Source organism: Mytilus edulis, chromosome 1, assembly GCF_963676685.1.
Source record: "Mytilus edulis chromosome 1, xbMytEdul2.2, whole genome shotgun sequence".
Lineage (NCBI taxonomy): Eukaryota > Metazoa > Mollusca > Bivalvia > Mytilida > Mytilidae > Mytilus > Mytilus edulis.
In genome coordinates this window covers 78,671,807-78,694,646 of record NC_092344.1, presented here as the reverse complement: position 1 = coordinate 78,694,646, position 22,840 = coordinate 78,671,807, and the positions used below count along the sequence as shown (strand labels likewise).

The 22,840-nt window shown below is 31.4% G+C and overlaps 2 protein-coding genes across 3 annotated transcripts in view; one reads left to right on the top strand and one right to left on the bottom strand.

Annotated features, from left to right (window-relative positions):
* The window catches only part of LOC139491070 (tRNA (guanine(6)-N(2))-methyltransferase THUMP3-like), a 33,764-nt gene extending 26,351 nt beyond the window's left edge, over positions 1–7,413 (bottom strand). Inside the window, exons 1-4 of one of the 2 annotated variants that reach the window (XR_011656457.1) lie at positions 7,188–7,413; positions 3,485–3,562; positions 2,146–2,915; positions 1,520–1,589 (exon numbers count right to left, since the gene is read on the bottom strand). Coding sequence is in view for 1 of the 2 variants with exons in the window: in XM_071278380.1 (XP_071134481.1) it covers positions 1,520–1,589; positions 2,146–2,915; positions 3,485–3,562; positions 7,188–7,373 (1,104 nt within the window). In the remaining variant the exon portion in view is untranslated. The remainder of the gene's footprint in view (positions 1–1,519; positions 1,590–2,145; positions 2,916–3,484; positions 3,563–7,187) is intronic. The other variant, XM_071278380.1, reaches the window with a different exon arrangement.
* LOC139491082 (ribitol-5-phosphate xylosyltransferase 1-like) overlaps positions 7,414–22,840 on the top strand; it is a 56,779-nt gene continuing 41,352 nt past the window's right edge. The window contains exons 1-2 of the mRNA XM_071278395.1: positions 7,414–7,717; positions 18,562–18,741. Of these exons, the coding sequence (XP_071134496.1) occupies positions 7,579–7,717; positions 18,562–18,741 (319 nt within the window). The 5' untranslated portion in view covers positions 7,414–7,578. The remainder of the gene's footprint in view (positions 7,718–18,561; positions 18,742–22,840) is intronic.

Sequence of the window (22,840 nt, the reverse complement as noted above, 5' to 3'; positions counted from 1 at the left end):
TCTGATATTTACTATGTTTTGTAATACCTTGGTGTTTCAATCAATTATATAAACTGTTCTAGTTATAGCTTACAATACTTTCATTTTCTTATTGTAACTTTATCATATCAGTCATTATTGTACCATACCTTTTGGAACCCAACAAATAAATAAAACCCCAGCAAATTCACAATGGCAATGTTGTATCATTCTTGAGATAAATTCTATCATGTGTGCTTCCCCCGATATTTCTCTTTTGATCTTCATTTTTATAAAAATTGTTATACAGTCCATCCAAAATATGCTCAGGATGCTTTATTCATACATTATTTCCAACCAAGTTTTCTAACAAATTTTTGATGTAACCTGTTGTGATTTTTAACCTTTTATATAAAAAAGAAGATGTGGTATGATTGCAAATGAGACAACTATCCACAAAGACCAAAATCACACAGACATTAACAACAAAAGGTCACCGTACGGCCTTCAACATAGTATTTTTAAAACAGTTATATTGTTTGGCAAATGATGACTAAATCTTGCAGATTTCTTTGCCTATCAAAGTAATTTGTTGAAATTATGGCACTGCTTTGTTCCTCAGTGCACAGATATATATAGATTCTTACATTGATACCAGTGGATTATTGGATTTATCCAATCGAGATAGTTAAGGGCAAATGATACAGTTACAGGGGAGGTAATGACGTGGCTAATGTAAAATGTTAAATTTTGCGACGTCAAACTATGACATATCGGGAAAAGATGCATTTTTCGACTGATTTTTATCGTTCAAACTGATTTAATTTGAAAATGAGTGCATGGACCCCTATTTTTTAAAACGACATTTTGTTTCATTTTGCAGGGAGATTATGTGGACCAAATTTTATAAAACTGTAAATAGTGCATTTTTTTAATTTTGATAAATATACGGCACAAAATTACGTTTTTTTTCTCAATTCATGACTATTTGATAAATGTGAGTTATTTTTGAATAAAAATTGCATTTTTGTTAAACGAAAATACTTTTCACATTCAACGAAGTTGTCGATTTCATTAACACCTGTTAGCACATTTTGATTCATCCAGTTAGCTAAAAAGGTTATGACCCTTAAAATCATTCAATCATCTTTTGAGATCACCAGCAACCACATGTTGATTTTTGATTTTTTCGTTGTTTTTGTTTATCGTGAAGTGACCTTTTTATTTCTGGTTTGTTTATATAAATAAGTAGATGTGGTATGATTGCAAATGAGATAACTCTCCATATACTCCCTCTTCAGGACCCACCATACACTTTTGAGTTGAGGTCTGTGTTAAAGGACACATTGTGAATTTAAGATGAAGAACAGTAAAGAAAGCAATCTTCTTCTACTTTTAGTTTTTTTTTTAGAGATTTCCATGTCAATATTATAAAAAACATTTTTATTGTAGTTTTTATGAAATGTAGTATTTGGTAAACATTTGAGAAAATACATTACAATGTTGTTTGTTTAAATGCAGCATAAAGCAACCACATAAAATAGCACTCTACAAACCATACCTGTATAGGAATGACACCACTGCCACACATTGGATCACAAATTATCTCCCCTGGCTGGATTTTACACAACCTAAAATACAGAGAGGATTTCTATAGTTTTAAAGCATACATAATGTTCTTCTTATTACATGTAACCAGCCACGCCCACTGTATCTTTGTTATATGTATTACTATTTGTATCCATCTGATGAGTAAAGCCTTTTTCAACTGATGTTATAGTTCATTCTTATGTTGTACTGTTAAACCACTGTCCCATGTTAGGGGAGGGTTGAGATTCCATTGACATGTTTAATCCCCCCCCCCACATTCTGTATGTACAAAAAATGTATGTGCCTGTCATAAGTCAGTTAAAATAGGTATTTTTTTGTTATTTTTGAAACGATAAGAATCAGTTGATTAAAATATTATTTATAAGTTTCAGAGTAGTTCCTACATATATTTGATTTGATTGTTAAGCCTCAGTGTGATAACTATGCTTTACTTTATTATTGATTTGAGTGTGATCACTCCCATAAAATATATTTTTTTGCATTTCAATAACGGTGTTTCCTTAAATATGTGAGGCTGACATAAAGGTCTTTCATAGAAGCCTAAATGATTCTAATCTGCTACTTATTTTTTTTTACCTGAGCATATTATAAGCTATTGTTGGTCTAAGTGTTGTTGGTCCAAATGCTATGGTATGTCTTCTGTGCAAACTCTGCCTTGTTAAAGCCAAACCAACTCTTACATCATCACTATCTATATATAACATAACCTCAATGTCAAATTCTTTCATTGAAACATTCCATTTAAAATAATTGTAAACAGCAGCTCCAAAATTAGACTGTGCTCCCATAGAATCAAAACTATGATTAAGTCCTGTCCTATGACAAGTTACTCTGAATGCAGGTTTATCTGGACTGTATTCTGTCAGTTTTGGCCTTTTAGCCATTGGCTCGGTATTTGAATCTGGTTTTGTGTCATCAGCTGTCTCAGCCTCTTGTACATTGTCTTTCTTTTTTTCAACTTTCTCTTCCTCTTTAGAATTTTCAAGCCTTTCTGATGTTTTGTCTAAATTCTTTATATCCTCTAATCCAGTTACCATGGTTACATTATCTTTATCAGCAACATTGTTTTCTGATGAAATTTTATTTTGTGCAAACTTTTTCCTCTCCTCTTTCTTCTTTTCCATCCTTTCTTTCATCTTTTGTCGTTTTGACTTTTTCACTACATTGTCCCCTTTTTTAGGTTTATGTATTCTGGAAGATAATACTGGTTCTCCCAACTCAACAGGGATAACATCTGGTTTAGAATTGATTGGTTGTTTAAATGTAAACACTTCTCTCCATGCCCTTAAACCAGTCTCCCAGTCTACACTTCTAACCAGTTCTCTGAGACGACCCATACTCTCAAGCTAAAACATATAAATAAATGCTTTTTACACATAGTTGATATCTATATATTTTGGAATCCAAGAATTTAAATTTGTCTTATTTCATGTCCAGTTCTGTCTTTCCTATGTATGAACCATATATGTATTTCAATAAATATAGCTTTATATTTTCAAATTATGTAAAAGTAACCCAAAAGTATTGACAGGAAGTGTGAAGTAGCATATATATGCTCTTTCCTGTACCCTGAATGACTCTACAACTGCAATTCAACATGAATTATTCCCCTTCCTGGTGAAAAGCACTGGTTCTCTGCATAAAACACAGTTTTTATTCACCTGGTTTCAAACCTTAACTAAAGATAACATAATTGAAGTAAACTTTGAGATGAACAATTGAAAATTAAAGAACAAGTACAATGGATAAAACACCTTGCAAGAATCACATTAAAAATATACAGTGAAACCTGTCTGAACCAACATGACCATATACCTCTAATACTACAGAGGTTATAACCAAAATAAAATGTATGCTCAATATGCAGGATATGGCTTCTTTCTTATTTTTGTAACCCCAACAATAATATGCTTACCTCATCTTCAGAAAACTTGAAGTCTGAAACTTTGGTCATAAGAACATAACAATTGTCTACACAACCAAGTTCTAGCACCTGAAATAAAATAATCAAAATCATACATAATGAACAGATATTATTTGCCATATTCACTCATATTTTTCTGTCTTGGTGTGCCCAGAGTTCGTTTTAATGGTTGAATTGCTTTTAACTTTAGTATGATGACAACATCATCTACAGAGAATAGAGATTGATTACGAGAAGGGCATGAAATATTTGGGTTACAAGTAAAACCTGTGTCCAATAACGCAAATCGCTGTATGTTACAAATGTTTAGAAAACCATGTTTTTGTTTTTATTTATCATATGTAATGACTTTGTGTCAGGAAATTTGGACTGTGAATGATATTCAAAGCACAATAATCGTGGAATACATGGGTACAAAAAACATGACTGGATTAAAGAAATTGACACAAGCACGAACTAGTTAGATTTATGACCATATATTGAGCTAAAAAAGTTGACAAATATACACATGTACGCATTTTATAATAGCAAGCCCTGTCGTTTTTTGTTGACAAACAGCAAACACCCTCTGTCCCAATACCCACAATATGGTCATTAAACAACAACTCCTTTTTGGTTAAGTTCATGTTTTACATCATAATCATATTTGCATCTTGCTTTAGCACCAACCCTATTATACTTTCAATAGATATAAGAAGATGTGGTATGAGTGCCAATGAGACAACTCTCCATCAAAGTAACAATTTATAAAAGTAAACAATTATATGGGGACGAAGTCCCCAATTACGGTAGAAAAATCAATAAAAAAACAATAAAAAATTTCAGGAAAATTTCCCGAATTTTTCATTCTACTAATGAACTCAAAATCATTAACTTTTTTTTCAGATCTACTTCCTGTTCCTGTTTTCCCTGCATTCCTGCAGAAATCTACTTCCTTTCCGGTCTTGTTTGCATGAGACTTTGAATAAAATATATATTTATCAGTCTAGTAAAATATAAGATTGGAACTCAATACAAATTCATTTTTAATAATTGTTTGATATGAAAAAAACGTTACCTGATGAAAGCGTTTCTTTTGTTTACATTGAATATGACGTCATAAAGAACGTCACAGCTAAATCCCTGACAACAGAACTAAAATCGGGAACGTTACGGTATTTCCGTTTCTTTTATCAACATGTTTGAATTAAAAAAAAATACATACAGACTTCGTCCCCATTCACGGGTTATGCCTGCCTCATATTAGGTCAAGGTACGGCCTTCAAGACAGAGCTTTGGCTCACACCAAACAGCAAGCTATAAAGGACCCAATAAATTACTAGTGTAAAACGATTCAAACAGGAAAACTATCGTTCAACCAAATTATTTTACACTTGCTTATATCCCCTGCGGTAGAACTCTTCACAAGAGGGTTTCATATGAAATGAAATTTTTTAAATAAAATCCTCCCACCCGCCCCATGTTTTTCAAAAATCTGGATGAAAATCTACTAATTAATTTTAGTTGCCCTAATGGGACCCTCCTTTTATAAAAGTCTCCAGATAAAAGTTGTTCCAAATACAGTGATCGGGAAGTACGTGCGCCCTTCGCCTATAGCGCATATCGACCAGAAATGGCGCATAGAGTGACTTATGTAAGCGCCCACGTAGCGCAAGATATTTTTCACTTCGTTTCGATACGTTTAGATATCGTCAAATGGATTTCCGATCGTGTTCCGTCCCGCCATGTGTGTGCACATAACTGTGTAATGTTCCTCCGATGATAGGAGCACCTATATATTTTAGCCTGGCATCCCGGCCCAATCTAGCTACGCGTATACTGACAAGATTAGCCAGGACCCCAGGCTACTATATATTTTTGGGACGTCTCGGGTGTTTCCTATGGAAATAATAGAACCATTGGGTGTATTTGATTACCCAAAAAACGTAATGAACCATCATTCATGATATGATATTTTACAACTTTAAATTTATGAAATTAGGCTAGTACAGACGAGATTTGTCTCTAATCATTATATTTTAAGTTAGTTCAGCTTGCTATTATTTCGATTGAAAAACCCCAAAGCCTTTTTATGAATATAGTTTTTGTCTCCATAAAAGGCGACTAACTGTCCTTTCAATTTTTGGTCTTTGGCTTGTATTGACATTTTGTAAACATGCCTTCAGCCAATTGTTGTTTTGTTTTATCAATTAATGATACTCTCTATTGTTGTCATCGTAATAAATTATAATTATAATTTAAGAAGTGCAGAGGAAATGCCAGAAACATCCTCTAATACGGAACATTGGGAATAAGTATGGTATCGACGAAGACCCAAATTTAATGTAAAAAAAACATGAACATTAACAAGACAACAGTACCGGTAGAAACATTGTAAATAAAGGTTATCTTAAATATACTGAACGACTGTAGAAACGCAACACTCATTTTGTTCATTTTTTTAACCAAATCTTGTTTGATTCTCTCACAACTACTTTTCATGCTTATCATGCTTCTTTCTCCTTACAGAAAATCAAAATCTGACTGACTTGTGGTTATTGAACATACCGAATTTTTGAAGTCGCACGAATTTCTTAAAGCGGAAGTTTGGACCCATAAAAGATTGTTTTATTCTTTTTTTGCTTTGTGAAACAGTTCTTTCAATCCTTTGCCTCACTTAACTCAGTTTAAAAATGTTGCATCTCCATTTTTCCAAGACTGAGAAATAAAAACCTGATTTCTCCCTTAAGAATACTGCAAAAATGAAAGCATAAACGTGCTGCAACCATACTGTATGACTTCAGAAACTTGTCTTACTGTCCTTCCGACAACGATACAAGTTGACAAGATTTTTTGCTGGCCATCAATGAACAGATCAAAGTGTAGTGACAATACGTCAATAGAATTTGATTATGCAACGTTATTTACCAGTCATGTTAACGGCTGCAATGTCAATTGCTTATCAAATTGTTGAGTGCCATTGAGTACAGATTCATGCCTTAAATGTTTCCCATCAACTGAATTGCCAAAGAATCGACTGAAGGAAAACCTTTAAAGCCCTGAAGTTCCAACCGTATAATTGCCAAAACCAATTAATGGGTTGAACAAATGCAAAACCAGAAGGTGTAAAACAAAACCAAACACATGTTAGACAGAATTTGTTGACCTTTCTGACAATCATTTTGGCGTTTGTAATGTTCAGGCAGTCATCGCTTTTGACGGTGACAAATTCATTCAAAAATAACACAAAAATAATCAAGTGTTGCGTTTCTAAAGTCGGTCAGTATATTGTCTGGTTTGGAAGAAGTTATTTTACATTCTTTGAAATTGAAATAAAAAAAATCACAGGCATAATATCCATGATATTATTTAGAATCATAAAGTTAAATTCCACCATCTCTTTGCCGAGATATACACTTTTTATTTTTTTCACTGTAGTCAATTCAAATGGCCCATTCATTTGACAACATGACCCATTATTTTTTTAAATGGCCCCCTGCATTTAATTTTGAGGGGCCCTGGGCCCATAGAGAAAAAATCCTTCCAGATCACTGCAAATATAATGAATTTTTTCCCTTTTAAGTTAAAAAAATCTAATTTTTTCTTTCTTTCTTTTCTACAACAGTAAAATGACCTGTTGTCTGAGGGACAGTCCCTTCTTTCATTGAGGGGTTGTTCCCAACCTGTTTCCAAAATGAAATAATTAGAAAATAACCTTTTTCACTTTGCTTATTGGAACTTTCAAAATGATTCGACCTCTTGACACGCTAACTTCTGCATTTAACTTTTCGACTGCCTCTTCCATAGCCGTTGGCTCAAATCCAGTTGTCACAGTTGCTTCAATCTCACAAAGTATGTCTTTTTCGTCAGTAGACATGTTGTCGTTTGTGGGCGCAGACATTTTGAATTGTACGACGTCACATGACTCCACTTTCACTCGCGTTTACTTCCGGGGGAATCCCACGTTTACGGAGATCGATACACAAAGCAGGTACAAACTTTCAAACGATCGTTGGACATATTCTTGTGTAATCAATATCGATATGTGTCGATTGAAAGTGAAAGAAGAAACGTAAACAAACATCACTGAGCCAAATGGCTCCGAGATGAGGTGGAACTGTAAACTTGTGGCATTTCTTATTCTTGTTACCTATTTTTTGGTATCGTTTTATACTGGATACCTGTTGGTCATACACAGATTAGAAAAGTCTTCTTACGAATTACAGAGAATTAGAGCACTCACAGGTAAGAACAGGTGTAGTGAAATTTAAAAAATAAAAAATAATAAATCACTTATAAATATGTAAATAAATCTATTTCAGATAAAAAGGTTTTACAAAAATTTTATGCTATTTTAGTAAAGTTTAGATGTTATTCATTCCAGAAACATATCAACTGGTCAGTTTGCCAGGTCAGTTTTATTTAAAATTGGTGATTTAATCACCTATTCTCTGTTCATCCAAAAACGTCAAAATTAGTGATTTAATCACCTATTCTCTGTTCATCCAAAAACGTCAAAATTATTCAATGAACCTCATAAAAACTTATCCAAAAACTTAAACATTATTTGTTTCGGCCTTTTATACATGTTTATGTTTAGTTTTAAAAACTTTGATAGATTATTAATTGATAAAAGCATAAATTAATTATTTATAATATATCAAGTTGCATTGTCCAACAAGATAAAACAGTTTTCATTGTGAAACAACATGAACAAATATATTTCTGATTGTTACTTAAACAATATTGTAATATACTGAACAAGTAGAAAAATACACAGATAATTTAAAATAAAATAATTGGACTAAGTGTTCATGCTTTTAATTTTTATTATAGAAATAAGATAAATTCCAATAGGTACATCTAAATGTACATTGTACTGTTTGTACTTCTGATCATTCACAGTTTAATATTTTCTTTGCATATCAATACGCAATAAACATATTTACAAAGAAAGCAAAATCAAATTGAAAAACTGTGGTACTCCATACAAGAAGTACATAAAAACTGTGAGTTCTTTGAAACATTACTACTCTACTAATTAAACAATATAAAATATGCATAGATTCTACAAGTGCAACAAGATCTTATGTATATAGCAAATAACAATATATGTCCACTAGGGAGTGGTGGGTGGGAAGAAATTATTTTCCCGAAAATTATAAAATGACTGCTACAAGCAAGCGTTGCATTAAGAATAATTATGATTGCGCGTTTAAAACAAAAGCTCTGCTAACAAGCGCTGATTGGTTAATTCAAACTTCATAAGCAATCTCATTGGTTAATTAGTATGATCTCGCAAAACAATTAGTAAATGAGAAGCACATGCAGAAGTGACTGGGAAACCCCCTTGCTGATTGGATAATAATCTTACAGGTCAAGGCCCCTGCATAACATGTGTACAGCATTCCAAAACGTATTGTATCTTAATAATCTATTTATATAAAATAGTTCCATTAATCCACAAAACTTGTCCCACCCAGATCCTCCCTTATTTGATGTTGAATATTAAGGCCAGTGGTACCAATAACCAGGTTGCTATCCCTTTGGTGCCCAAACCTAATGCTGAAGAGTTACAATGCAGGTAGGCACTTGATTTACACTAATCAGAGTTAAGTAGCGGGACCAAGACATAGGCTAACTGGTTATTGTATTAAGTACAAATTGAACAAACACAGGTTTGGGAGAAGAATCACAGTTTAATATTTTCTTTGCATATCAATACGCAATAAACATATTTACAAAGAAAGCAAAATCAAATTGAAAAACTGTGGTACTCCAAAAAATAATCCCAAACCTGTGAAAAGGTAGTAATTTAGGTTTATGCATCAGAAGGACGCTTTTGACTTAGGGCGGATGCAAAGGCATTCATGACTTGCTGTTTATGAGAAAAGGAAGGGTCTAAGTAACCTTTGTATGCCTCACGCATGTACTCGATGTTGATGTCGTCTCTGCGGACTCGGCATTTATATCGTTCGAAAAAGTCTTTTTGATTGCCTTCAACAAAAGCTTCTTTTGTCCAATTGGAATGTTAGTTTCCACTAAATCGTTCGCTTCTATGAGAGACAATGCCTCCATACTGCTAAAGCCAAGCTCCACGATCGCATCGGCGGTTGCTTCTGTCAATTTCATCACACTGGCCCATGCCTTAACTTTGTCAAAAGATTGTCTTTCAGATGTTGTCATAAACGTTATATCTTCGTCGTCAGACATTTTAAATATATACTGTTCGTTTTCAAATACAGTTGACAGAAAAAGTTAATCTCGTCTTACTGACGCGTTGGTAGCGCAAACGCACATCTTTGTAATGTATCCACAGAAAAAACAGCCATTGCACGAAGCTGCACAATCGAGCTTAATACTCCAATAAACAAATCGTCGACTTCCTTCTGACTGTCGGAAATATCTTGCAAAAGTACGAATGTCACTTTCTGTTAATAAATACCAATCGGGAATGTTCAATAATGTTCTAATACGTTTGTCTGCACGTTCGTATATCTCTGGGTTCATTTTCACTACGAAAATACTAATCCATACTATGTAATAATATATACGATCCTGTTAAAAAACGGCAGGTTAAGAAATTATTTTCCCGAAAATTATAAAATGACTGCTACAAGCAAGCGTTGCATTAAGAATAATTATGATTGCGCGTTTAAAACAAAAGCTCTGCTAACAAGCGCTGATTGGTTAATTAAAACTTCATAAGCAATCTCATTGGTTAATTAGTATGATCTCGCAAAACAATTAGTAAACGAGAAGCACATGCAGAAGTGACTGGGAAACCCCCTTGCTGATTGGATAATAATCTTACAGGTCAAGGCCCCTGCATAACATGTGTACAGCATTCCAAAACGTATTGTATCTTAATAATCTATTTATATAAAATAGTTCCAAATACACATATACAATTTGTATACATGTATGTTATTATAAATACAGGTACACAATATTGATATACTTTAAAATTGAATCCATTTGGAAGATATTAAAACAAAGGAGAAAGGCATCTGTTTTCTTTCATCTTAGGCTGTACTTTTACCAAAATTTCAAAAATGTTAAACATGTACAAAAAATGTACAAACTATTGGTACATGTACAAAATGTAAAACTTTTTTTAACTTTATTTTAAAATGAATGCTGGTGTCAGTATAACAGTTAAATATTACTTGAAAAAAGTTCCATTTTCTATTGCACCATAAAAATATTTAAAAAAAAACACACCAGATAGATGTATCAACACTCCCTTATTAACCCAATCCTCTTTCTTTGAGGTATTGCAAGTGCCACATGTGAGGACATTTATTCAGAATAAAGATTGCCCTCTGTAAGAGTTGCATGTTTTGTTTATGCCCCATTTACTTGAGATTATAAAAGTTCTGAAATTAAGTAATTCAAAAGAAGTAACATTTGTACATGTAGGAGGGTGTAATTGCTACAAATATATTGCATACATGTATATTGTATTTTACATAAAACTGATGATTGGATATGTAACAGCTGCATGCATAAGCTCTGAAAGAATGACTGTATCCCAACTTTTTTGTAAAAAATAATCAAAAAAATATTCAGCACAGCTATTAACAGAACTTTTTAAACTTCATGTATGTAACTCAGATTAAACTGTACAAAGAAGGCAAAGAAATTTCTAAAAAATCTAACAAGATACATGTATATATACTTGTCAATCATAAACATTTCTGTATATAGATAACTATCTGTTTTAGTTGTAAGATTTTTTGTGAAAAGAGCCTATGGGTATTGTAAATTCAGTGATTTGTGTAATGTTTTTATTGAAAAAAATTGACAAGGTTATGATCGTATAAATTATAACTACATGTAGCACTTTAAATTCTAAGGGCATTATAATGTATGAAGCCTTTCCTGAAATAGCATGAAATGATCTGGCACTGTATGTTGTGACATGTGTTAAATGAGCCATCAAAAAAGAAAATAATAAATATTTAGGTTTTAAAGGTATAAATTTAAAGAAACTACAGTATATACTATATTGTAAGTTTGGAAGTAGACAAAAATAGGGAACTCTGTTTATAGTTGGTATTTTAGACTGACAATTTTTTAGTATTCAGTTTAAACAATTTTCCTCATGTTTTTAAATAAAGGGTGTCTTATATGTACTGAAAAGTAACTTTGTAGGTTATCTTAAATAAAAAAAGAGAAAGTAGACCAGATAAAGCAAAAGGTTAGATAATCTATACAGGTATATGTAAACAGTCAAATACTTAGTGATAGATATCATATCCAAATATAGATTCAGGTAGATTCTTATATCAGTAATACAGGGTGTAACACCCTACCATTCATAAGCCAGCCAACTTGGTTACTACTGTTATGGTACAAAATGTACATGTACCTGCTAAATTCACCCCTACATGTACATTTGTACATGTACTTCCCATGCTCTAGATCTCTTTTCTATTGTTCATATTGACTCAAAGGAGGCCATTTCTTCATTCATAAATTTTTATTGCTAGCTTTAATATATAGTTAAAATTGAGAATGGGGAATGTGTCAAAGAGACAACAACCCGAACATAGAACAGACAACAACAGAAGGTCACCAATAGGTCTTCATGCAGCGAGAAACTCCCGCACACAGACACGTCTTTCAGCTGGCCCCTAAACAAATATATTTTATAAAAGTTACCATTTTATTGTCAGAAAATGATGGGGAAAAATAACCATAAAATGAGTAACAGACCAATATTAAAACCAGTACAAATGAATTTTAGATACCAATATCTTGTCTACAGTCCGCAAATGAATGTAACCTTTGAATGTACAATATATATACAAGATATATGGTGAATCATCACCAATTATGAAGCAAAGATTTGCAGAGATATATTTCATATTAAATTGTAATGATGTTGATTTCATTAAAAATTGATGAGATGACAGAATAATAATGTTTGATCAAGTTTTTAGACTAAGGTGTATTAAGGGTATCAAATACTTTATGATCAAACGTTATTTTACACGATATATGCAGTTTCTATCAATTATGTAGAAAATGCACTAGAATAAGGTTCACTTTATATCGTCTCGAAAAATTAGTTCTAGCATGATTAATGCAGAAAAATATATGGTGCGTTTGAGTTTTTCTTTCTTTCTGAATTTAAAACCAAAGACAATGCATTTAAATCTTTATCTCCTACACACTTTCAAATATTGGTGGATGTGAGTAATGTCATTTCATGCTATGCACACCTGTTACATATTTAGACATGCAGAATAAATGTATAAAAATGTTGATATACTGGTAATATTAAATAAATGTAAATGCAACAAAATTGAAGTAAAATTAATCAAGAAAAGAAGAAAAAAGTGTAATTCCCAACCACATATATTCTAATGCAGTTTGTTTAATTTGTAAAGATAATTTTCATTGGACTTTGACAAATTTTTTGAAGGGTTATAAGATTCTAAGTTTTACCAGTCTGTTACTAAGAAAGTCTTAATCTATACACATTGCTTGGTAAACTCAGTTTGCGACAGCAATATCTACGTTTTACTAAAGCCTTAAAATACAATACAATTTATAATCTCCTAATTTCTCAGCCTTTAGTGAAATATAATGAAGTTGTATTATACTTGTAAAATTTAAGTTAACTGAAGCACTTAGAAAAAGCATTGATCAATTTATGATAACACCTTTTATATAATTGGGTATTGGTAGAGCCTGCTATTTCTTGTGTTTTCTGTCAGTCACACAGGAACGCCATTCAAAGAAGGAATTTCACACAAATTTATTCCTCAATACATTGTGATAATCAATAGTCATTTTCATATCTGACACTTTGTATTGTTTTGTCCAATTCTCAAAATGTCAAGGAAAAACCTTTTTAATATTTATATATTGTCTAAGGAAGTAAATAAAGTACTGTTTAAATCAATTTCAAAATGTTTAAGTACAATCCTTGCAACTTTGCCTAATCATTACGCTGCAATGAAAGACATATTTATTTTACTATAATACTTCCATGTGACAATGAATTCATTGATTTGTAAGAGGTCTGTCAAGCCACTTCTGGGTTCTCAAAGTTAATATTGTGTCTGTAATGTAAGAAATTGATCTTTGCATTTTTGTGTTATGTCAGTTATGTTGAAAAAGGTGTAGATTTCCTTATTTGACTTTTATACCAGTTTCACAATCATGTGACAATTTATTCCTAAAATAATATATTGGTTACATGGTAATGTTTTTACATGTGTTTCAAATGTAAAAGATGAAATTAGTCCTGCTTTTCAAATGTTATCTCTTGTTTGCTGCCTTTGCAGTGAAATTTTGCTTTCTGAAAAAGTGTTAAAAAGATGAAAATTTTGAAATAACATTTTTTAAATTTCACAGTTTATTCATGGCATAATCCCTTAAGCTTTCTTAAATCAGCAATTCTTCTGAATTGAATAAAAGTACATGTATCCAGAATTCCCTAATGCATAAATCATTTAAAGTGCATGCAGATTATCAAGGAAACAAGATAATTTATTTGATGGAAATGCTAAATCCATTATCTGTAATAAAAAGTCTCATCAATATTTTGTGTGATAGAAGGAGAAATGATAAGGATGTAACCACTAAAAGGATTTAAGGTCAACATGACCAAGCACAATAATCAGTAAAAGTAGATATAAAAGGCTTATAATTGTTGTTGTATTAATTAGTACAGCTATAGATTTGGAATGGGCAATAAACTGAGATGTTTAATCATTTCCACAAAAATATCTTAACCCAAACCTAGGTAATGTCAGCTCGTACATAGAACATTATATTGAGCATCTTGTTGCTTTTATCCTTGTACTTAAGTGCTCAGATGTAGCACTTGCAAAGGACATCTTGCAAATGTGTTAATTTGTTGGGTATGTTCTTTGTTTTTTTTTGAGTACATGTATAAGTATAAAAAAAGAAGTTGTGGTATGATTGCCAATGAGACAACTATCCACAAGAAACCAAAATGACACAGAAATTAACAACTACTGGTCACCATATGGCCTTCAACAATGAGTAGAGCCCATACCGCATAGTCAGCTGTAAAAGGCCCCTAAATGACAATGTTAAACAATTCAAACGAGAAAACTAACAGCCTAATTTATATAAGGCCTAGCTGTATGACAAATGTTTGTAAAGCTTAAAACCTGTATTGGGCTATGAAATTTCAAAAACACTAATATTGATCCAAATATTTGTATTTTGGTCAGATATATCATGCATCTACTAATTTAGCTGTTCAAAAGGATAATGAAATAAACTGTAGTTAGTATGTAGAACTGTCCATCAGTGTTTTAATACCATTAACAAAAATAGAAACTCTATCATTAAATCTCATTATGAATCTTTCAAAATGCCTCAAAACTAACACTTTTATACTTCATGGCGTCTAGACAACTAAACAAAAAAATAAAGTTAATATGAACTTCAAATTTAATTATTGAGTAAAACCATCTAAATTTCTGGAGGCAGAAAGATTCAATTTTCCACTTTCTTGATTACATACAACAAGGGGATACAATTCATGTCATTAAAACCTACACTTGTTTTTCAGACTGTTATATAAACTTTATGGCCCAATAAATTTGATCCTTTAAATTTCCTTTCAGAGGTGGATTAGAACACATATAATTTAAGTATGGTCCATCATTCCAGATGATAAAAGTCTAAATTTAATTAAGATAAATGACTTATATTGTAACATGTCTATATTTGTATACATAACTTTAATGGGTATTCCTAAATTGATTTATTCTTTATTAAACATGTTAAAGGAAGATACAACTATTATCAGTAATTTCATTTAAAAAAAATCATTATATATGTACCTTTATTATTATAGAAATTCAATTTTGAAAGACTTAAAAAAACATGTGCAATTATAAACTGTAGCTGTTAGACTCAAGAGAGAGGAACATTTGTGATTTTATAGACTCTTTGAAATTTTAGAATGCTAGTTTGAATTTCATAAACAAAAGGAGCCAATTAATTTGATTTTCTATTGAAAATAAAGATAGGACATGTTGTAATCTTTCCAATAATACTACTATTTGTATCCCTCTCTCTTTCAGGGCAAACACATCTTTCAATTACATTTTGAAAATGGTCAAGCCTTACAATCAATACTTGACATGAAGTGTGTAGAGTGTGGCACACAAAGATGTTTTCACACCCACCTCACTACTTGACAATTTTAGATAAATCTGAGATAAACCTGATAAAGGATTTAGTCTAATATAAAATATTGGAAAATTATAAATGAAAAAAAGATAAAAGATGTTTAGTGGTATAATATACCATGGAAAAGTAGCACTTTAAAACTTTTCTTTCTTAGATGATAAATAATTAATTTCATGCCTGTTCTGAAAAGTGTACACAAGGTATTGTTTCATTTGATTGCTGTAAATAAAAGACCAGGACTCTTTTTATGTAAACAGTATTTCATACAATATCCAACAAAAAGTGACTCATTTCACATAAAATCTTAAGATTTAAACTGGTCATATATTAAAGTTAATATACTGAAATAGTTCTAGACTACCGGTAGTCACGACTTACAAGAGTTTTTTTCAAAGAATTTTTCATGGAAAGAGCTGCTGGATATGAAGAGTAAAGCGATATCTTAATCTAAAATATTCAAAGGGTTGTGTATAGTATGAACTCTATGTCTTCTTCATAACCCACTGTGTATTATCTTATATTACATATTATAATTATCTCATAATTAATTATTCAAAGAATGCATACTATGATAATAGACAATATAAATATTTATGCTCAGCATGCACATAGTGAATTATTTATTAACCTCTGCCTATAGAAATCTTTGATATACAAGAATAAAGGGGTCGAAAAACAAAGTCCTTTGATAACAAATTATTTTGGAATTTACATTTAAATTAGATTTGTGATGGAGCTGACTTTTAATCTAACTGTCTGCTTTTTAACATGATTTGCTCTTATTAAAATGTCACATCCAATTTGAATTAAATGAATTTCGCTTCCCACTTTTATCTTGTCAATTTAGAAAGACACATATGAAATTGAAATTTTTACTTGTAATCAATTTAGTACGACTATGCATGTCACTGATTAGTTATGCAAATCATGATGTCTTAGGCCTTATAAAATTTTTTTGTGTTTCCACTAAATCTATTAACCCCAATTTTTAGTGTCTATACACATATTATACCCATAAGTTTTTTGTCATTATGAACAATCACGCTTAAACAAAACAGTTCACTTTTTAAACCAGTCAAAAAATTTAAAAGAAAATTAAATGAATTATTTGCCTTCTTACTGACCTTAATTTTTCAGCATGTTTTCAAAATACAGTGTTTATTTTGTTGTGCCTTTAATTATGTAAAATTATCATAGAAAAAAATTGAGTTTTTCATCTGTAACTTTTTCTTCCTACGTTAATAACATTTGTTTTACCTTTGGTATTCTTGAAGTTTTTGTGTTCAAAAAGTTATTGCACAAAAAGATAAAAATCAAATATGAATTAGTCTTTGACATTAGCTTGATATGAAAGAGATTTTCTGATTTACATCATTTGTCCTTTTCTTCTGATGTTGACATTTAATATTGATTATTATAATATAATGTCTTAGTGTAAAAGTACAATCAGATAATTTTCATTTTCTTGAACAAAAATTTGAATTTCGCCTACATAATAAAAACACAACAATGTATTGTAATTATTTATTTAACAGTTTCAACATTATAAGTTTCATTTCCCCCTGAATCTGTATATGATGAAGTGACTGAAAATTTTTAATAAGTACACTTATTTACTTTTGGTATTATATGAGGGTTGTTTTTATGAGTCAGCTTGGTCAGGTTCATGACTATTCTGTATGAAATCTAAATGGAAGTATAGTGACTAGTATTAGAGTTGGACAAAATCATGATTCCTGTATCATCAGATTAATTTAAGTTTGAACCTCCTCAATGGGGTCCCTAGTTTTATCTTAGTATTTTTATGCCGTATTTTTATGCCCCACCTACGATAGTAGAGGGGCATTATGTTTTCTGGTCTGTGCCTCCGTTCGTCCGTCTGGTTAAAGTTTTTGGTCGAGGTAGTTTTTGATGAAGCTGAAGTCCAATCAACTTGAAACTTAATACACATGTTCCCCATGATATGATCTTTCTAATTTTAATGCCAAATTATAGTTTTGACCCCAATTTCATGGTCCACTGAACATAGAAAATGATAGTGCAAAGTTCAGGTTAAAGTTTTTGGTCAAGGTAGTTTTTGATGAAGTTAAAGTTACATCAACTTGAAATTTAGTACACATGTTCCCTATGATATGATCTTTCTAATTTTAATTCCAAATTAAAGTTTTGACCCCAATTTCACGGTCCACTGAACATAGAAAATGATAGTGGGAGTGGGGCATCCGTGTACTATGGACGCATTCTTGTTTAGCATCCTTTAATAGTGTCACTCTTCAAGATATTGTATTTTGACTTCTAGATTGTAGTCTGCTTGATTGCTCATTGACTTATTCTCCATGTTTTCTTTTTTTTTCACTCACAAATGGATACAAATATTAAATAACATTGCAGTTCTTTATACTGATATTTCTTCATCAAATTGAGAATGGAAATGGGGAATGTGTCAAAGAGACAACAACCCGACCATAGAACAGACAACAGCAGATGGTCACCAACAGGTCTTCAATGCAGCCAGAAATTCCCGCCCCCGGAGGCGTCCTTCAGCTGGCCCCTAAACAAGTATATATACTAGTTCAGTGATAATGAAAGCCATACTAACCTCAAAATTGTACACAAGAAACTAAAATTCAAAATAAAACAAGACTAACAAAGGCAAGAGGCTCCTGATTTGGGACAGGCGCAAAAATGCGGCAGGGTTAAACATGTTTATGAGATCTCAACCCTCCCCCATTACCTCTAGCCAATCTAAAAGCATATACATACATTACCATTAACACCAGCTCTAAGTGCTATACTGTATTTATGATTTATTTCTTCTAGTCTTTGTAAACGAATTACAGAACAGGCATCGAAAGGTCAAAATGTAAAAATACCATTCAATTCTTCTTCTTTTTTTTCAGAAATCACAGAGGATGACGATAATGGTTGGAATCCCTGGGGTGAAGAATTTGAGAAGGAGGGGTCCTACATGCACAGACATAAAGCTCCAAAGATTTTATGGAACAAAGAAGATATTAAGTCTGAAAAAGCCTCTAATACATCCACTCACATTGTAGATATCTGGAGCATAGCTGCAATAGGTATGTGTGCTATAATGGCATGACTGTAATGTTCAATAGCCATCATATTTACTTTTAAAATATAACTTACAATGTGGAAATGTTTTATATTGTATATACCTATAGTATATTCATAGATACCAAGATTGAAATTTTATAGGTCATATATTGCATTATCAGTTGAGTAACTTTTGTTATTATAGTACCAACTATTTCAGCTATATCAATGATACTTTGTCCAACTCATGAAGTAAGGATGCACTGTCCATTTCGACATTCTTGTTTATTGCTTGACTGCTTGCATGCAAATATAATTGAAACTGTATGCTCTCTAGTCCAAACTGTCCATGCTTACTTTAAGAAGAAAGGCAACAGTAAAAAATACTTTTTTTCAGCAAATATGCTTTCATATGTAATAAGATATATCTTTATTGGTGAATGGTGTTGAAAGGTTGTTATCTCATTGACACATCACATTTTATTCATATTTTAGTGTTATTGTACATAGTTTGTAGTGTAAAAAACAAATTGATTTTTATACCACAACTATGTAAAATATTTCCCCTTTTGGAATTTCTATGAAAGAATTTTAAATGGACAATAAATATGACATTTTCTAATGCTTACAAATTGATATATGTAATGTCAAAACAACTAAGATTTTTATGTAGCAAAATCGTGAATAATTCTGTTTGAAATGTTTTCTAGCATCGAAATGTACTTTAATGGTAAATCTATATAAAAGCACGCTGCCATGTCTAATGAGATAATTTAGATAATGCACTAGTTATAGTTTTAATACAACTTGTATCACCATAAACATTCTTATTATTCTATCAATATGCATTTAAAGACATGGTTTTCAAGACATGGTGGAAACATATTGAACAGGCCTCGTCATTGTCAAATAATTACATAATTGAATCAATGTATAAAATTGCCATTTCGCTGACATATAAAAATGTATTACAAATCCAGGACCAGGCTAAGCCACAAACATTGTTTTTTCTAATTCTCATTTGTGGTTTATCCTTTTTAAGATTCAATTTAGTTAGAAACAAGGGATTAAACACAGTAAAATACAAATTTTAAAGTGCGTGCATATGGTGTCTTGACATTTTATTTCCGTCTCTTCACACAAATTGACAGCGTAATGGTTTTGTATCGTCTTATCATTATCTGTTTAATTTCCTGTGAATTATTGTTTCTCGTCCCTGAACACGAAACAATGTGTTATGCAACAGCATGTATTTTTCAAATTTTTCTGATGTATTTTTGTTCTCAGGCCGTTAAATTTTGGATAGCAACAAAATCTTGTACGAATCAGTTCTACAATATATGGCTGTTCGTCTAAGGAAAAAAAAAGTATGGAGGAATAGTAATTTTGATGAAGAAAATAATTGAAACGATGTAAAAATTATGGAAGACTGCACCCATCAATACAACTATAATCAGCTTTTCCCTGGAAACTCGTAATCAGCTCTAAAAAATATCTTGTAGCATCTTTCTCAAGTATAATTATAAGGAATCTTTTCACAGATCTTACAAGGATTTCTAGCTTACAGCATAATTGAAATTGTACATGAAAGGGGGCTTACTTATAGCAGCAATAAAATAGTTGATTTTAGCTTTTATTAATGTTAATATCATACATGGTTTTCTTATGTATTGAAATTGAGAATGAAAACAGGGACAAAGAGAAGAGTGTCAAAGACACAACAATTAAACCCAAGAAACAAAACCAAAAACAGTCCAAGGCTACCAAAGGGTCTCCAACACAGAGATAATATCTGGCACTAGGAGGTGGGCATCCTTCATACTTTCGGCTATGCATGAAAATATTTTTCTATTTTTTTTTTTTATTTTACATTTTTGAGACCACTGTACTCGTGCAGTTTAGTTTGGACAACTTTCATATATGTAAAACTGTACATTCTAATGCAATTGGTTAGTAACGATAATTTTTATTGGATGTTGACAAATATTTTGAAGGGGTAACAATTTCTACCAGTCTGTAACTAAGAACGCCACCTTTTCGAAATCCAATTTTTATTAATATATGTAATTTCTCAAAAAAATAAACATGAACGTCACATTTTGAGCCTTAGAATCTTCTTTTTGTCAACGTTGAAACCATTTTGAAGTGTACGAAATGTATATGTTTGACATCTTGGGTATCATATGACGTCACATTATTTAGTTGCTAAAGACAATGTAACAGTTTCGCAGGCTCTTTCATTTATGTCATTTTACGCAAAATTATTTATTAAAAATTATTTATTTTAATATGATGCATTAGAATGGAGATAACTGTATATTGTATTTTAAGCTTGGCCTTCGTAAAACTTGATTTTACTGTTGCAAATATTGGTCGCTAGGTAAACTCAATTTGCGACAGTAAAATCTACGTTTTACGAAGGCCAAGCTTAAAATACAATACAGTTATCTCCTAAGTCTAATTTCAAATGTTCAGTCATACAGGTTAGTGCACGTGGTGAAAATAAATAAACTTTTTGGCCTAGTAAGTACAATACAAGGACACCTGTCAGATACACATCTACGAAATCTGTCACCCAATATGTAATGTTAAACAGACATATTGTTATCATAACACAATATCAAATTTGTCATTACAAACAACTATTTGTCACTTGAAGTTAAATAAGTTATGTTATTGCTTTTTATATAAAAGGTGGTTTAAGGTAACTTTGAGGTCATTTTGTATGTTGTTTACTCAGCAGCAGACTAATAAAACACCAGTATCCATTCAAACTCTTCAGGCGTGAATTTCCTCTTAAAGTTAGAATAAAAACTACTTTTATTATCTGCAAAAAGTCAATAAACAGTATGATTAATGTCTTTTATTTATTTAAAACATTTAACTTTATTATAACAACAAATAAAGAGTAATTGTTAAAAATTGGAAGTATTAAAAGGGTCAAGTATTTCTCAGTTCATAACTTTAATTTTTCATATCACCTTTTGTATGGCAGTTTCCATAAAATTGGTCGTATCCAGGAAATCAAAATTTGTAACAGTATATAATAAATGATTAGTTAACAGTAGATATTTTTATTCATTTAAAAATATAAAATTTAAAAGAAGTCCAAAAGCCTTATCCAAATTTTCACTCAAGAACCTAAGATAACTGCCTCAAAAGTCTCGTGGAAGCATGTTGGACTTTTAGAATTTATATATGCTGCTTCTCCATTTAGGAGTAATAGCAAGTACTGGTCACCTTGGTCAGAATAATTAATATTTCTCAGCTAGATATTGTATGTCTACCCATTGACTTACCGTTTGTAGTAACTAAGTAAGTTTAAAATATAACTCAGTGTGTTGGTCTAGTACAACGCAGGGCTTATACTGTAATTGTTATTTGCAGTGCCAATAAGGAACCACGTTACCAAAGATTAAGTGCTTAGGCATCACAATACTTGTACTACATTATCATGTTCGCGTTCTGCATTTGTGTTTAATTTTGCCGCTGGATGTTAAACTGCCATCCATCATCACCATCATGCAAGAACCTTGATTGAACTTCTGTAAAGAACTTTATTGAGTTTCTAATATGAAAATATCTGATTAAAACAACCAACAGGAGTGGTTTAAGTGTGATTTTTGTGTCTTAACTTACAATAGTAAAAAACCACACTGTAAGAAATTTTTCACTGTTAACAGCTTTCTAAAAATGTAAATTTCCTGCAGTAATTAAATATGTTTTATAAAATGATTTCCAGCTCTTAACATTTGATGTATTACAGTTTTACATTTATAGCCTTCATTTCTCTCCAAATTGCATAAGATTTTTACTAATTTCTATGTAGTTCTAGCCAAAATGATTATGGTACATTTAACAAATACAAAAAGTTGCCGAATTTCCTGACAGTTTTACATTGACTTAAGTGTTTTCCTACATTACTGTTGACTAATTGTTATGTACATGGTGATTAGTAAAGACTGAGGATTTCTATGCTTCATTTAATTTTTGGAAATAGTAATAAAAGGCTTTAATTCACAGCCTTTTTTATTTTGACTAGAGAATATTTTAATCCTTGTTTATTCCTTTTGAAAAATGTTTAGAAATGAAATTTCTTTGACTATATTTAAACAAGGATTT